The sequence below is a fragment of the Nanorana parkeri genome, unplaced genomic scaffold, assembly GCF_000935625.1.
Source record: "Nanorana parkeri isolate BGI_ZX_2015 unplaced genomic scaffold, ASM93562v1 scaffold279, whole genome shotgun sequence".
NCBI lineage: Eukaryota > Metazoa > Chordata > Amphibia > Anura > Dicroglossidae > Nanorana > Nanorana parkeri.
The window spans coordinates 648921-667322 of record NW_017306547.1 but is presented as its reverse complement, the minus strand read 5'-3'; the positions used below and the strand labels follow the sequence as shown (position 1 = coordinate 667322).

At 41.0% G+C, this 18402-nt stretch overlaps 1 protein-coding gene across 2 annotated transcripts in view; it reads left to right on the top strand.

The window, feature by feature from the left end:
* The window catches only part of HSD17B4 (hydroxysteroid 17-beta dehydrogenase 4), a 242148-nt gene that overhangs the window by 135664 nt on the left and 88082 nt on the right, over positions 1-18402 (top strand). For both annotated transcript variants that reach the window (XM_018557309.1, XM_018557310.1), the window contains exons 14-16: positions 1153-1204; positions 8529-8600; positions 13186-13289. In XM_018557309.1, coding sequence (XP_018412811.1) covers positions 1153-1204; positions 8529-8600; positions 13186-13289 — 228 coding nt within the window. The remainder of the gene's footprint in view (positions 1-1152; positions 1205-8528; positions 8601-13185; positions 13290-18402) is intronic.

Sequence of the window (18402 nt, the reverse complement as noted above, 5' to 3'; positions counted from 1 at the left end):
AAGTTTTTATTTACAGGGGCTTTGATACTAAGTATTCTGAGGAGATATTGTATTCTTCTCAGAAATACTTTGTATCACTTTGTAATACACAGCCGGCTTCCTGCTGCACAACACAATGAGCTGAATGCTGGCTCGGTGGCTGCCACAGCAAGATGATCACACCGATCAGCTATGCAGTGATTACTGTGCTGTGACCACCTAAATTGCTGTTGAGGGTCTGCCTTTTACCCCGAGAGACCCATCAACAGCATTAACTCAATGAGTGCTGGTCCATACACGGACCAGTTCTCATTGTACAGCATGATGGGATTATTCTGTCACCGGTTGTTAAGGAACTGAAAGACCGGGGCAGAATAATCCCATTATTGGTCGAGGAGGGGTTAAGCCATGCAATAAATATTTATTTGTGCTTAAACATAATGATAGTCCTGCTTTAGGGCTTACCTGTAAAGGTACCATGATTCAGCATTGGGCATTGTCAGTGGAACAGTGCTATTTGTTTTATACATTTGCTGGGTCTAGACAAAAACATGAAGCCTGATGCCGCATTTAATAGATACATGGCTGTATTTTCGTATTTGTTTTCTCTAGCAGCTCTTATCATGCTGAATACCTTTAATTCTAGTTCACACCAGCCACATTGGATCACATTGCGGCCGCTTCACTTTGTGTTGGGGGAGGGAGGGGGCGTGGCAGTGCATTGAACTCAATGGCACTGCAGCCACGCCCTCCAGCCGCAAGCACTATTTTTTTCTGACCGGACTGGAACACAGGCATTGATGTGCCACGCGTTGCCATGTGGCCGATCGCACTGCGGCCAGAGGGCGTGGCTGCAGTGCCATTGAGTTTAATGCCCCCTCCCGCCCCAACACAATTGGGACGGAACGCACTATGGCTGGTGTGAACAAGCCCTTACAATGTTTTGAATAGTGCTGGTAATTACCAACAGTTTACAGTTCACTTATGCGCACAATATATCTGAAAGATGCACAGGTGTCATTTACATGTCAGGGACCAATGTTCAAACAAACAACGGAAGTGCATTTGTGAAAGGGTTAGATCATCTTAATACTAGAATACCAAAAAACTCTGTTTAGTTCACTAATATCAGAAGTGGTCATGTATTAATGCTTATGTGTTTTGTATGACCAGGTTCTTCATGGAGAGCAATACCTTGAAGTCTATAAGCCTATCCCAACATCAGGTGAGGATCTGGTCCTTTAGTATAAGGTATAAACAAATAAGGCTTTTTGTTGTGGTTACTTTTTCCAAACTATTTTATCACACTAATACATGCCACAAACCTAGGACTAGAGACGCACTCATGAGCCACTGTAAATTGCTGAACCACAACAATTGTTATTGATTTCAAATTGGGTCAGACAGACATTCCCTCCGGTGTCTGACGTGAATTCTCTTAACACATTTTTATCAGGTTCACCTCTAATGATTAAAGGAGAACTATGGGGTCCGTGCTTTTCCCCATAGTTCTTCTATGGGTAACAGGAGGACACAAACTACAGCTCGCGGTATACTGGGACTCCGCAGCTGGGACGGATCCCGACAATACTGTCTGGATCCACCCAGCTGTGTGAGTGACAGCTGGCTCTGCCTGTCTAGAGGCAGAGCCAGCTGTACCCGCCCCCTCCCCAGTCGGTTCCGCCAGTCAGCGCTGGAGGATCGGACAGGGGAGGGGCAGGGGGTATCCCTGCAGGGAGCCATAAGTGACAGTCACGGCTCTCTGCTGGCACAGGAACGAGAAGTGATCGAGCGACGGCTTACTTCCTGATCTATTGAGCCGACGTGTGACAGTTTCATTGTAACACATCGCCTCAAACTATGAGGCTGAGTGATTTTTCACTCGCCTCATAGTTCGCTTTTAAGTCCATTGGGGGAAATGTGTCAGAGCGCATTCTCATGTCTAATGGGGGAGAGGATGTCTGTCTGACCTAATCTGCCATCAATAAAACTTGTTGGGGTTCAGTAAAAAATACAACGGAGGTGGGCTCTTGCGGTTTAATACCTGGAGGGGAGAAGACAGATAAGAGTGCCTGTGCACCTGCAGCCAGTCGCTGCATGTACTTGTCGGAGCGATGTCATTTATACAAGTTTGCATCATTGTGAGCATATGAGGAAAAATTGCAGGAAAAAGTTACCTGCAATGAAAACTTCATGTCAAGAGTACTAGTAAAATTAGAGCTTGGGATGTATAAATTAATATGGAATCCAGTCTGTCCAACCCAGGAGCCAGCAGGTTTTTATTTTAGGAACCAGCTCCATTGACTACTAAAAGCCTCAAAATGTAGGTGCCAAGAGCATTGGTTTAAGGAGCACTGGTTACCTGGCTTCTGGGATTTGTCCATCCCCGATCTAGAAATACAGGCAGCTGATGTTCTATTCTGAACTTTTCCTGTAAAAATACAAAGTCCTGTCTTGTTGCTATGTTTTTGTTGCGGTCAATAATATTTTATTTTCACCTTTTCTAAATTAATTAGATATTAATAAATATGTCATGTTTTCTGAAGCACAGATTATGTATTTATAGGATAATTTAGAAACGAGTCGTCTCAAACAAGTTGGCGATCATTTTGTGGCCAAGACATAAGTGTATATTAATTTATTGTGCCTAGTCTGGTTGTGAAATGGTCAAGCTCTGAAACACTTTAGTTGCTGCGAGCCGATTCTCAGTGGGCACTCTGGTGAGCTTACTGTGGCTAAATGGATTTTCTCCACAAGTATCATGAGGACTTTCCAGGAGACGAAAACTGAATTCATCATTTTTTTAAGAACGTCTGTAAAATGAAAACACTGTAACTCTCCTGTGAAGAGCCCTACTTAGGAGGCTGTTGATATTTTACTGCAGTCCTGCAGCACTTTTTATGTGTTCCCCAAGTGACGTGTAAGTGTTAAATATTCAACTTGAGAACCCATCTGAGACTCGTTTATGTGATCAGTACAGTTTTGAGGTTGCACTTTAAAATGTTAAATTCATGACCTTGAAAAGGGTGGAAAGGTAACAGTCATAGCAGGTTGTTCTGACTTTTACGTCAAGCTGTTTTAATGATTAGAAAGACTCCTCTAAATGTCATTTTTGTTTAATCATAACGATTCGTTTTAGCAAGTTCTGTCAGTCCTGGTTTACAGGTAAAATTGCTTTAAATACCGTATATACTCGAGTATAAGCCGTCCCGAATATAAGCCGAGGTACCTAATTTTAGCCAAAAAAACTGGGAATATTGCCTTTTTATGGTGGATTTCAATAATGCATCTTCCATTTAGGCTGGTGTTTCATTTGACCGATTATATAAAAATAATGCAAAATGCAAGATTTTTAGTTTGGTTTAAAATATATCTGTGCGTGAAGAAATCAGGAAGCTGTCATTGCTCTTTCTGAAAATGCAATATGCCTGGCCTTTATATCTTTCTAATGGCTTAAATTCTTTAAATCGCTAGCCCAAAACAAGCATGTACATCTGTCTTCACTTGCCACATACTCATTGACTCACAGAGTATTAAATTCAGAGGAACACCATGACAGTTAGGAAACTAGTATTTTCAGTGTGAAGTGGCTCCTGTATTTACTTCTGCATGACAAGATTTTTATTAAAGAGGTCTTCTATTATGTAAAGTAATTTCCTCCTCAAAATGCAATTAATCTGTTGTTAGAGTTTAAAAATGAAGCTCTGAATTGTTGTAGAACTTGTGTTTTTTTGGTTCAGCAAAACTGACTCAGGCTTATTAAAGTAGAACTCTAGTTAAACTAAAAATACACAGTTGAAATATATATTAATCCTTTGACAGGTAAAACAGTAACCATCATTTTATTCAGCCAACTTTGTGGTTTACAGGCAGCCACAGCCAGGTTGGTGGCACATATATTTCTTGGTTCAGAAAGTCACCTCTTTCCCTCTAGCTATTTCATTGGCCAATGAATCCACATCCTCACCTCAGCTCAGTGCAGGGCGATGAAAAAAAACATTCCTGGATGTATAAAATGTTGAAAGAGTCTGAAGCTGCAGCGAAGATGAAAGAGATTGACCTCTGGAGAGGTCTATTGCAGGAGACTGCCATTAATATTTATTTTTGAGCAAATGACAGGGTCCCTTTGAAACAAGCGTATTTAGTTGTTTGCCTGGAGTACCGGCTCAGCATCAGAGAGCATTGAGAGGTTTATGCTTTATTATTAAACTGGAAAACATCACATTAATTAACTAATTATTCTGTTTTGAGTACCATGACTGATGTAGTTAGCTTAGATACTCTGCAAATCATTTAAAAACATTTCAGCTACAGTGCAAGAAGTTTCCAGACTGATTCTTCAGCCAGGTTGCAGCCTCTAATGCTTTTTAGTGAAACTGACCTGGCATAAAAAGTGCCTGCGGTAACAATACTAACGTTTTGGCACTTAAAGGAGAACTGTGAGGTGAGTGAAAATCACTCAACCTCATAGTTCGAGCCAACGCGTGACAATGAAACTGTCACACGTCTGCTCAATAGATCGGGAAGTGAACGAACACATATCGTCACTCACTCACTTCTCGATCATATCCCTGCAGAGAGCTGTGACTCCCAGTCACGGCTCCCTGCAGAGATTCCTCCCCCCCTGTGCTGATCCTCCAGCACTGACTGGAGGAACGGATGAGGGAGGGGGCAGGTACAGCTGGCTCTGCCTCCTAGATAGGCAGAGCCAGCTGTTGACAGTAATGTCGGGATCCGTCCCGTCTAAGGCGGTCTTAGTATACCGCGAGCTACAGCTAGTTTATGTCCTCCCGTGACCCTTAAGAGAACTATGGCAAAAAAAACTTACCCCATAGTTCTCTTTTAATACAGGATTCCATGCAATCCCTATGTCCATGTGGAGCATCTTGGATGTTACCATCTGAGTTCCAACAGAAGGTTTTTTTGTTCCCATGAGAGCCTTTCCTCTAAATCAGTCGAGAGGCAAGAGTCCTAGGTATAAAAATGGCTGCCTCTCATATAGGATAGAGAAAAGGCTGTGATGTGATTGGCAGGTTCCCTTGCATTTGACTTGCAGCTGATATGATTTGAGGAGTGAATATTCTTATTGCCGATAAAAGCAGAGCTGGACTGTTAGTAATGTGCAGGCTTATAAAGCACACATTTGTCTACTTGACTAAATTTAGCCAAGCCTAAAAGTGTAACTATGATTGTGTCTGCATTATTGCTGTACCACTTTGAGGCTCTAGTATAAAATAAATTTAGCCTATTTTCAGACTTTCCTTTCAAACCTGCCAAATATGTGGGATTCCTGGAGTAAAAGGCAAAATATCCTACATTAGGCAATATTACTCATATTGATTAGTGTACTTTCTCTAAACCATTTTACTTTGCCAACCAATGAGGGGCACAGGAGCAGATGTAGTATTCATAGAAGAGTGGGTTATATGCAGCTGCCTTCGGGAGGTGGATGCTGGCAAACAAAAGCAAGTTGAAGGTATGAAGGCTTTGGTAACCCTTAACCATTGCAGTGCTACCTCCCTCCCAGTATTTTGCTAGTGAGCTCGACTGGGGTAAACTTTTTTCCTGTCTTAAATTATTTGTTTTTCCTCTTCTGCACTCTTTCTGGTGGGGATTCAGGAGATTTTGCCATTGTTTTTTACCCCCTTATCCTTCTTTTCACTGGATGTCCTCTTGCTTGCACCATATCTGATCTGCCTTTATTCCTTTAGATATTCTTCTTTAATTGCTTTGTTTCTGTGGCTATTGCCCACCCCTCACCGGTATTGCTTTTGGATGTCCCACTCATCTAGAAATACTTCTACTGCTCCAGTGCTCTTGAGTGGATGATACAGCAAATTAGATTTTTGTACTTGCCATGAAATCTTTATTTGGAGGTCCAGCTCCTCTGTATTCCTGGCCCTATTTATGGCTTGCTCACAAAACTGAGGTAGCACTACTGTGGGCAGGGTTGTAAGGGGACTAGCCTTAGTGTTTTTGTTTGCTAGTGGATACCTCCAAAAGGCAGCTGCTGTCTAACTGACTCAGTTATGAGTAATACTATTACTCCTGTGTCGCACAATAGACTCAAAAAACAAAATAATAAAATGTTTTTACGGTAAGTACAAAAATGATATTTTCACATACCCTTTGCCATTCTACAGTGTGCCTGCCTACAATTTGCATACAAGCATTCTTAAAATCCCTATATTTAAAATATTTTTCTAAAAAAAGGGGTAATTTATTAGGACACGCGCTAAAACGACCTTACCTGTATATGTTTGTGTTGTGGGAAGACACTGCAGAATACTGAGGCAACCCACAAATACACAGAGAGAAGATGTCATACAGATATTTTCACTGGTTGTTACTGAACCCAGGACCCCTGAATTGAAAGATGACATTGCTAACCAGAAAGTCATCATGCTTGTTCACTATCTGTGTCTTTCTTCTCCATATAGTGTTCATATTGCTTCCTTCCTCTGTGCCTGGTGTTTAGAATATATTACTGAACTGTTTGTGAACTCTAGGCCCACTGTATGTTTTCCTGTACTAAGTAGGGACCAAGTTGTATTGCAACCTGGGTGAAAAAACGCGTTTATCTCACTTGTGAGTCTGTGAAGAGAAAATATATAACATGCCTAAGGGGCCTTTTTAAGGTGGAGTTGGGCACCGCTGGGCTAGAGCACACCCACCTTTATAGTGTCCAATATGAATTTGTCTCCAGGGTGAATTCAGTTTCTCCCACCTTACAACTGTTCGTATAAAAGCACTCCTTCCCCATCTGCAGTATTCGTTACAGGTATTACCCTTTTTACAGTGCTCAGTATTGGTTTTAGTCACAGTTGTCTAGATCAATTCTCCAACTTGCATTATAGTTCTAATTTTCCATTTTGGTTCCAGTATCTTTCCCAGATTTTCGCCTTTCCATGCAACAATAGATTCTTCTACATCCTATATTGTTCTACCTGCTCTATATTTAATCTCCATCATATACTATTTTCTCTTTCTCTCCCCTTCCCTCCCATCCCCTCTCTTGCACTCTCTCTCCCCCCTCTTGCACAGTTTACAGTCTCCCTTGTCATGTAGTCTTTGTGGATTAGTCTTCCTCCTACATGCAGTCTCCACTATAGGTTGGCCTCCTTACTTCATTTGGACTCCAATGGAGCCATGCTCCATTTACCATGTCCAGTATGGAGCTAGTAACTGTCTATATGGCTGTCTATAAACAAATGTAAGCAACTGTACTTTTAACTATGCCACATTTATTTTTAAAATGAATTATTTTGTGAAGTATCATTTCATTTTTAAGATCAGACAGGTCCATTTTCTTTCTCATTTTGTTAATCTTTTGGAATAATTCATCTGTGTTTTAATGTGCAGTTGTTTCAGTCATGGCTAATAACCAGTCTTATCTACTGTATAAATACAGGTTGGTGACAGTCTCCAATCTGTTTCTGAAATAATTTCTTGCGTCCTTATGTGCTAGATTGAAATTCTTGCCAGTGAAGTTCATGGTTCACCAGACTCTTGTGAATTCATTTTATGTAGGTTTAATTATAAGGTCAAGGCTAGAAGTTGTTTTAATTACTCTATGAAGAAGAAGGATTGCAGTGATTAATCAGCTGTTCATTGTGAATCTCGGCAGCCTCGGCCCAAATTGAGATAGTCTGCTTGTTTGTCATGAATAGCCAAGAATGAGCTACACATATATATGTGGCATGCTTTCTGGCATGTTCAATCGGGAGTGATGATGTGTTAGTGCAGTTATTAATAATGACCAATGAGAAACCACATCTTACCTGATGACATCTCTATGGTTAATATTATTTGTTGCTTTAGGTCATGTCCAGTGCTTCAGATCTTCTCACTGCCACATACTTTGGCACTTGTTTTGGAGCTGAAGTCACCACTGACATAAGATTGGAGAGCAATTTAACCTTAATGTGAATGTATACTTACACATGTCATCACGTGTTGTGTTTGCCTAAAGCAGGATATTTAGTGCCAGCTGCCACCTTGAGTCTTAGACTTGGGCACTAACAACCCAATGTAGTCATTACTTCTTTTGTAGACTTTTGAAAAACAGTGCAACCATGCAAGTAATTTATGGCCAGAGTGTTCCACAGAAGTATGAAGCATTTTGTCGGGAATAGTCTTGGAAAATTATTATTTTTTGTATGCTGCCATTGGGTACTTGAGGCATAATGGGGACCTATTTTAGTGGTAGAAATGTACATTACTGCGTGTGGCAATATGCTGTGTGCTTACGTCATACAGTAAATGGTGGATATGCATCATATATTCTCAATGACACCCCATGTATGGCCCCCTGACATAATTTTAGTTTTTTTTATGTTATCTGATTTTTCTTGTACAGCAGGCATCTTCAGTTCTGATGATTTTCTGTACACTGCCAGCTAGAGATTTTAGTCAGGATTTAACATGCAGTTTGTTTGCACGCTCACCGTAGAGGACAAATAGGGCTAGTGCTTTCTGGGTAGTATAACATGATTTGCACATTCTTTTGCATTCTGATTTAATTTTTTAATCTTTATTTTTCCTTGCAGGAGAGATGCACTCAGAGGGTACAGTGGCAGATATTCTTGATAAAGGTTCTGGTGCTCTTATTTTGCTAGATGGTAAGTGTGCTGTCTGTTTTAGGCTTAGCTGACTGTTGATTGCTGGCTCTCTGCTAGTAATGGAAATGGTTAATGACACCTCCGCTGTACTCAGAAAGCAAATTGCACTTTTCACTTATTGGAGACTTGTTAGTTTTATTAGAGTACAGTTCCCCATACAGTATGCTTTCACATTGCCTCCTTAATACAAAACTCTGTCAAAAGCATTTCACACCAAAGCAATTTGCAGCTAGAATAACTAGAGGAGTAGAAACTATTCACATTTCTGATCGAAGTGAAGGTCGTTTCAGGCGGAAAAGAGAGCAGTGCCAAGAATTTCTAATCAAGCAGAGAGGCAGAGGGAGCTGAGGCTGCACCCACATTATCTTTATGTAATGTGTACATCAGACATCTTTTATTGTGTCATTTCTAATACATTCCTAAATGTGGCAGGATGCAACCATGAATTTCAGAGTCATTTTAAATGATCCACTGCATGTTCAAAGTTACATGCCCTAATAATATAATTTGAGAGGCTCTGAATGGAGATTTTCTGTCACCATAGTTCTGCTTGGTATGGATATGTGAGTTGCAGTGAGAACTCCAGCTTAACAGTTAAATACACAGATGAAATACAGTTGTGTGAAAAAGTGTTGGCCCCCTTCCTGATTTTTCATTGTTTTGCACGTTTGTCACACTTAAATGTTTCAGATCATCAAACAAATTTAAATATTAGTCAAAGATAACACAAGTAAACACAACATGCAGTTTTTAAAGGAAGGTTTTTATTAAGGGAAAACAAAATCCAAACCCAAATGACCCTGTGTGAAAAAGTGTTTGCCCCCCTGTTAAACCATCTTAATTAACTCTGGTTTATCACACTTGAGTTCAATTTCTCTAGCCACACCTGTTCGCAATCAAGAAATCACTTAAATAAGACTTGACTGACAAAGTGAAGTAGACCAAAAGATCCTCATAAGCTACACATAATGCCGAGATCCAAAGAAATCCAGGAACAAATGAGAAAGAAAGTAATTGAGATCTATCAGTCTGGAAAAGGTTATAAAGCCATTTCTAAAGCTTTGGTGAGAGCCATTATCCACAAATGAGAGCCATTATCCACAATGGCGAAAACATGGAACAGTGGTGATCCTTCCCAGGAGTGGGCGGCCAACCAAAATTACCCCAAGAGCGCAACTATTACTCATCCAAGAGGTCACAAAAGACCCCACAATAACATCCAAAGAACTGCAGGCCTCACTTGCCTCAGTTCAGGTCAGTGTACATGACTCCACCATAAGAAAGAGACTGGGCAAAAATGTCCTGCATGGCAGAGTTCCAAGACGAAAACCGCTGCTGAGCAAAAAGAACATAAAAGCTAGTCTCCGTTATGCCAGAAAACATCTTGATGATCCCCAAGACTTTTGGTAAAATGGACCGACGAGACAAAAGTTGAACTTTTTGGAATGTGTGTGTCCCATTACATCTGGCGTAAGAGTAACACCGCATTTCAGAAAAAGAAAATCATACCAACAGTAAAATATGGTGGTGGTAGTGTGATGGTCTGCATGATACCTAGTCAAATTCAAGTACTACTTGTGTTTTAAAAATACATTTGATGATATAAGAGTGAATAAAGAGCCACATGAATTTGTGTCTTTTATATCTCCCTAAAGTTCAGCTTTAAAATATTGCAGTTTACCAGTCCTTGGATCTGGTGGCTGCATGGGTTTTATTTTTTTAGGGTAATTTCTTAAACGCACAGGACAGAGGATCTTGTAGCCTTAACCGTGGGTTATATGCTACCTTCAAGTGTTGGAGACTGGCAAATCAAAGAGCTGCAGAGACAGCCCGGAGACAGGTTCATGTTCCATTAGGCTCTGGAGCCCTGTCCCTGAACACACCCTTGTATTGGGAGGTATTGCCCAACGGTGACGGTGAAGCCATGATGGGGTTTTGTTCCATGTGTCCTGCTCTGTCTTGGTAGGTTAGAGGCTCTCTCCTTTTAAATCTCTGGTGCCCAGTGTGCTGTTGTTCCCGTTCCCCATTGTGGGCTTTGGAGGAGTGAGGCTTGCAACACTTTTAAATAACACGTCACAGCTTTGGGAGCTGGAAGTGCTGGAATTCTAAATTTGGCGCCATCTTCGGCGCTGGAGGCAGTTGGAGTCTGTCACAAGGGGTGCCCACTGTGGGACCTTGATCTCCCGGTCCTGCTGCACTTATGCACACCATTTTTTCTCCTGGGTGTGTTTCTCCTGACTGGACACTGCTCCTGCTCCATGCTACATATCCACAACACAGCACTCTCTGGATGCTACCTGCAGTGTTTTGTACAAGGTTAGCCTTTCTTTCTCTGCAGCTTGAGGGTCATGAGTACCCTTCTGGGGGACATCTGTACACAGCACATGGCAGATCTTATATGCAAAGGCACTTGGTCAGGGGACCTCACCAGTTCACATTTTGCTACTGGCTCAGGGGGAAAGAACAGTACTCTGACCACTGCCCAAAATCATATTCTTTCCCATCTTTTGGGGTCTCCATGACTCCCTCAGGTACACACCCCTCTTCCTACCTTTGCAGAGGGGAATTTTCTTCCACCATGTCTGATTTAGTTAGTATGATTTCCACCCTTTTAGAGATTGTGGACTCCAGGGGGTCACACGCGTGCCCCTTCAACCTCTCCTCTGGATCACTTAGTATCACTTTCCTCTCACAGCCACTACACTGCTGCAGGAAGAGGAGGATGAGTATGAAGCTCTCTGCAGATTTCTCCCCGTAACTTAAGAATATCATTGCTACCTGGTACTCTTCCCTGTGCCTTATGTTACTGTGTGGTCATGCTAGATGACCTGCTTCCCCAGTTTTCTAGGATGAGCCTCCTTTCCATTCGTATGCACTGGATTCTTTAGCTCATGTTTGCAGTAGAGTTCCCATGCAAGAAGCATCCTGATAGAAAGCCCTTTGAAATGGAACACATTTTTGGCAATTCCTTGGATACATAGATCATGAAAATCATATGAGTAAGAGTGCTCTTCGCCACCAGAAAATGGCCAGGGCACCCTCAAGAAAATCCCCAACTTGGGAAGTACTTTTTGTCCCTCTCAGGCAGCTGGCTCCAAGTCCAAACTGAGCACTCTTCCTATGATTTTTAAGGTTCTCATGACACATGCCGGTTCTGTATACCCCCGTGGTATAGGGAACTTGGTCACTGGAGGAAGCCAGGCTTCACCTCAGCATCCTGAAACTTGGCAATTCAGCTGTCCTTTCTGCACTGGGAATCTCTGCAGCTTGGCTTACATCCACTACCAGAGGGGCACCAGAAGTTGCGCAATTCAAAGAGTAGACAAACTTATCTTGGGTCTGGCAGAGCTTCATGCTTCGGCCCTATCTGCCATGCATATCCCAAGCCAGGGACCCCTGGGCCTTCACAATGGACGCTCTGGTGAATCTTTGGGATCAGTTTAGCCTGATCTATGCCTTCCCTGCTCCAAGACTTCCCCTTTATCTGTTCTATAGAATTGAGATGGAGGGTATCCCGGTGGGATCCAGCAAGGGGCTCCCTGCTTTTCACTCCACTATTGCTAGCTGGATTAGGCAGTTTGTCATTCATTTTAAGGACAGGTCCTCTCCTTTCCTGTTAAAGCTAACTCTACTAGGTCCGTTATTGCTTCTTGGGCTTTTCAGCATTGTGTTTGTTTCCCAGATTTGCAAAACCACCATTTGGTCTTCTGTTAACACATTTAAGTTTTACCAGGTGGTGTAAGGTTCTTCTAGCTGCCCTCTGAGCTTTCTTAAGCACTTTTCTTGCCATTGTCTGCTGTGGGCCTGTTGGTGTTTGTTGTAATGCCCATTTCTGGGTTCGACTGCTTAGGGACGTCCCAGGTTTAAGACTACATGGTCCTGTGTTCTGTACTGTCATCCAAGAAAAGGATTTTAGAGGCAAGTCAAAAATCAAATTTTTCTGCTCATACTGAAAAATACCTGTTGATCTTGCCATGAATCTTGAGTCATTCAACCTCCTGTTCAGAACTGAAATATGAAAGTCTTCCCAGCCTTCTCAGCTATCTACTAGGAACTACAGGATCCCTTGTACATATGTAAAGGTAAAGAGGGGGGTGTTTGTAGTCCAAATCAGGAGCGCAGCCTAGGGTGACAATACTGGCTGACAATACTGCTCCGCCATGGATACAAGGCAGTGAGTTAGTGCTGTCACCCTAGTATAGCAAGCTTGTTACTGGCAGGATAACCAGGTGAAAATGAATAATACAAAAAAAAGGAAACTATGGTAGCCACCAAATCTGAGGAATGGTATATTACAATATATTCAATTTTTGGTTTTGGTTTGAATACACTTTAATGTAGCCAAGTCACTTATGCTTAAAGGCATTTCCACCATTAAACAACATATCAAACAAAAATACCACAATACCTTTGAGCTTTTAGCTTTGTCTGTTTTTCAATCGCCAATTAATTCTGTTTAGAAGTAGAGAATGTGGGTCTCTATTATGAAAAATAAACACTGAAGTTATGCCTGCAAAAAGTATCATACCGCTGCTGATGTTGTATCTCCATTGGCATAACAATCTGTTTTTTCTTAATCTTTCAGTAAAGACCTACTGTGGGAAGGATCTAATTTGCTACAACCAGTTCTCTGTGTTTGTGGTTGGAGCTGGTGGATTTGGTGGGAAGCGCTCATCACCCAAGGCTAAGGTATATGTGATGTATAGATGCACATTATTTACTTGGTCATGTTGGAAATAATTAAAACCAATGCCTACTTTCAGCACATGAGACAAGTACAGTATAAATTAACATCACTCAAGCTTGGAGAAAGGGTAGAGATAATGTAATTAAAAGTGTGCTGAACTGTATAATTGTAAGTAGAATCCACTGTTATTGCCTTGATTAGGTGTAAAAATGTAGCTCACCTTTTATAGATCAGGCTGGTTTGAGCTCATTTCTATAGCTGCCTATAGAGAGCAGCATGTTTCTGAGACAGATTTGGAATGATAAAAATAGAAGATCATTTTACACATGCATAGTAGATTATAGGCAGGTGACGTCACACAGAGATCAGTTAAATTGGGATAACACCTGTTTTATATTTGTTACATGTTCCCATTTTGCTTCTCCTTTTTTGTAATGTTAGGAGGGGGTGTTGAGTGGGTTAAAACTGTCTGTACTGTGCTTGCTCATTTCTTTATTATTTGTAAAACATTCTTGAACACTGCCTGTCATATCAAAGGGTTCAGTGATTAAAAGCCCGGCTTCTGCATTGTATGTTCAAAAAGTAAATGAGAGAAACACAGTCCACAAATTTCAGTCCTAAGGGCTAGTTCACACCAGATGCAGTTGTGATGCAGTCCGTATATTTTTTTTAATATATATATATATATGTATATATGTATATATATATATATATATATATATATATATGTATGTGTGTATTTTTTTAAAATTATGCTGTGTGAATGGGCACACATAACAAACATATAGCATATAGAGGGGGGTTTCCTCAAATGTGAGTTTGGCAATACACTTTGTAAATTGCTGCGTGCTTTCAGCAACATGAGTCATGCATATGTTTAGCAATTACAGCTAAAATTGGTGTAAATAAAAAGCTAAATACAATAAAAAAAAGTGTTGAAATAAAACCCGGTAACCCAGAAGGATACCCCTGCACTCTATGTAATAGCATAAAAAGCACCCGCTCGCACTTCTCTCAAGTGAAATTCAATTTGGAAAGCCGCAATGATAACATCTTTTTGTTGAAAAGCTCAATATTTTAACTTTTTTTTTTCTCTCCTTCTCTCTCTGAAGTTCCCACACTTTCCTAAAGTTTTGGCTGGAGTTGGGCTTTAAGCCCTCACTATAATTCTCAACCTTATGCTAACCCTTTACCCACTACTTAAAAAACAGACACTTAAAGCCTAACTCCAGGGGGAAAAAATGACCCTTACAGTGGGGCTTAAACTGCTCACTTTTGCCTAAGGGTAATATGTAAAGGACCTTTTCTTACCTGATTCCCCTCTCCCTTGGCTCTTGCAACCTTCCCACCCACAGTTGGTGGCCTGCTGACATCATCACATCTAATGCTAGGCCCTTAGTCCAGCATTATACACGAGGATGCTGAGGGAACAGTCCATAAACTGGAGCAGAGGGGAAAGACTGCTGGGGGAGCAGAGATTGGGTAAGTAAAAGTCCTTTACACAATGCCCTTAGACATAAATGAGCAGTTAACCCTTGCAGTGGGGCCCTGGAGATAACTTTAGCCTGACATGATCCAGTTCTTAAAATCTGAGCTGATGCTCCTTTTTGAGGCGTATGTAGAAGATGTAGGTGTTTTTAGATATTGAAGATCTGTTGTAAACTTTGGGGTGGTTAATACAGCTTTCCATTGTTTTTACTGTATGCAAATAGATAGTACGTTTCGTAAAATGACTCTCAACATTCTCCTTGCTATCCTAGCTAATATTTCCTGTGTAAATTCAAAATCTTCCCGGCACAAATGAATCACAGCAAGCCCTCCTCAATTGATTCCACCTGATCACACTGGGGCAGCTCCACAAGGCATGGAACCTTAACATCTATAGAATGACAACAAAGCAGAGCGCCCACTCCATGTGAAGGATCGTTTAATAACTTGCTTTTAAAAAATGGTAATGTACTCACAAGAGAAAAGTGACACAAGCATATTCAATGGTTCCCCTCACAGGAGGCTATCGCCCATCAGAAGTCACAGCGCAGCCAAGCCAGCTCATGACCGAAGTCGTCTTCCAGCAGCGAGTTGCAGGGTTAGCGCATTTCTAGGGCAAGCCCCCTTCCTCAGAACACTGACCACTCCAAGCTCAGATGGACTTTAAGCCAGACTTAGCTTTCAACCAATCAGAGATGTTTAAACATTGCTGTTCAGCCAATCAAACGGACTAAAACAGCTGCAAGATCGGCGTAAATTTTTAGCCGATACGGCACAATCTGTTAACTCATAATCAACTTGATTTCAGTATCGCATGTGTGCACAAGCATGAGTGTACAGAGAGACGCATGTACATGCATATTTATATTGGTTGGTTGAAATCTGATGACGAGCCGATGGTCTGGCTTAAAGTCCGTCTGAGCTTGGAGCGGTCAGGGTTCTGAGGAAGGAGGCGTGCCCCAGAAACGCGTTAACCCTGCCACTCTCTGCTGGAAGACGACTTTGGTTGTGAGCTGACTTGGCTGCGCTGTGTCTTCTGATGGGCGATAGCCTCCTGTGAGGGGAATACGCTTGTGTCACATTTCTCTTGCAAGTGCATTATCATTTTTTAAAAGCAAATTAATAAACGATCCTTCACATGGAGTGGACATTCTCCTTTTTTGTCATTCTACTCATATTTCCTGTGTGCTGAAGCTGTTGTGAGCTGTTTATTACTTGCTTTCTTCACATTGGTCACAATTACTTTTTTTTTTCTTTACCTGGGCCAGTAGAAAAAATGATAGTTTTAGTCAAATGGGAAACTAGAGATTGTGTCATTGTATCCAGACAAGCTGTGCTAGAATTGTCTTTACATTCAAAAGACTAATATCCTGGCTGAGTTTTCACAGCTGCTATCTAGGGATTGCTATAGAGCTGTGACAAGAGAGGGAGCAATAAGGACAGCCTCTATATACAGGTACTATTAGATGGAGAGCAGGAGGAATGGCATGCTTTAATCTTGGCCCATTCACACTTTTCTGTTTTTGTCAGTTGCGTTTGCCAATGAAATCAATGGACACGCATCAGAAACAATGTCAGCGTGTATTTGTAATTCAATGTGCCTTTTGACATGTGTCGATGTATGATGCAAAGCACATTGCAGTGCATGTTTTGATTTGTTTCCATTAATTTTAAAACAGACAAGTGTGACTGGACCCTTTAGGTTTTGCATTCTGCTCTATTTACTTGTCATCTTGTTGAAAATAAATTCACAGAACTGGGACAGGAATGTGATTCCAGGTGGATATATCTGCAGATTAAAGTCTAGGCAGTGACTTAAAACAAATATTTCTGACGGCAGTGCATCATGCTGATATAAGATTTTTTCTTTCACAGGAAATAAGCTGGAAATTAAAAGCGTTGCATAGGGCCAGCAGTATCTAATTAATTTTGACTATGCACCAAATTTACATCCCATTGAAAGCTGAACAGCAATGAATGAACTAAATCATGTGCAGCACACTAGAGAGCCTTGCTACTGTTCATTAAAAAACAATGCAACACGTACTTTGTTCCTAAATTGTCATCCTTTATTTTGAGTAGTTAATACAGTTCTGGTAATATAGTGCCCTGCGCATAGTAAATGGATGTGCAGAGTACAATTGGGCTTCTCTTCATGAATACATGGCTTGCCAGCCAATAGTAGCACTGTGATGCCAACCTTCTATTAAAGGATCAGTGTGCATAATTTTTTACCCACTCTGGTTGTATGACAGAGATTCATTATGAGTTACAGAAAGTGCCAGGCTTATATAAAAGTAAAGGGTATACGATATAAAATGTTATATAGCCTCACATAGGTCATCTGTTTGTATTGGGTAAAATACATACAGATGACCAAAGCAGTCAAAGTAGCAGCTATATTGATAGTTCAGAGCTGCATCTGCAGCTGGCCTTTAGTAAGATGGGTGTTCTGCTCTTATGTAGCCAAACACAGAGACCCTTGTAGTGCCAATTTACATTTCCTCAGTGGACTAAGATCTGAGTGTTACGCTGTAATACACCTGCACTTGCTTCCATTGAAACACAGGAGTTTAAGAACCTTAACAAACTTATCAAATTTACACATTTTGACAACACGTGGAATATGTGTTCAGTTTTTATTACCTATTTTGTTCCCTTATTGATTGGGATTGCATAGGATCTTGAAGTTTTCATGGTTCCAATTGGAGAATATAAAAATGTGTTTCTTTGCATAGCTCTGTAGAAATATGTGTGTACTTACATTATTCTTAAATAAGAACAGTCTGTGTTGCTTCATAGCAGCCTATCCTGGAAGTGTTTGCAGAGCTAGTTTAACTTTTGAGTTAATACTTTGATAAATAATGTGCATGCAATGCTTTTCTATGTAAGCATTCTGGTAGGTGACTGTTCCTATTTCTTTATAGCCTCAACTATTTGACTGTTTTTACTCATTAAGTGTTCTTAAAGTGGAAGTAAAGCAAGATTGCAAAAAGGGGCCCAGTTTTTAGCCATAGTTTGGATAATGCCATAGTGATCCCCCAGCACTGTGTGTTGGCACTCCCATCTTCGCTTCGGTCTTCTTCTAGGTTTCTAGTCTGTCTGCTTGATTGGCCGCGCCACAGTGTAACGCCTGTGCCCATTACTTCATCACGGCATTCCACGTCTGTGCACTAAGCTGCGCATTCACGGCTCAGTGTATATGAAACACAATTGCTGACAGCCAGTTAGAAGCTTTTATGGTAGAAGGGACATGCACAGTCTCTTCTCTTCTAGAAAGCCTGCCGATCATCATTTTTTTTTTCACTTCCAGCTTAAATGAGGCCTTACTCTATTCACATAAGAAAAAGGATGAAAGGGATCAGTTACCATGTGTTACTGCAATCAGCTTGCGGTTATTGCACTTTGCACTATTTTACCAAAGACGTCCAAATGAGTCTGACTAAGGATCAAAGACACTAAATTGCAGCTGTTGCTTATAATCAGAGTTCAATTTCAAATGAAACAAACAAAAAAAATGGTTAACATTAGTCAACAGCTCCTGTTTTGCCCAAGTCCTTTAAAATAAATCCAAATGTACACTTAAAGGCATAGTACACATTCTGAAAAAAAAATCATAAATGCACC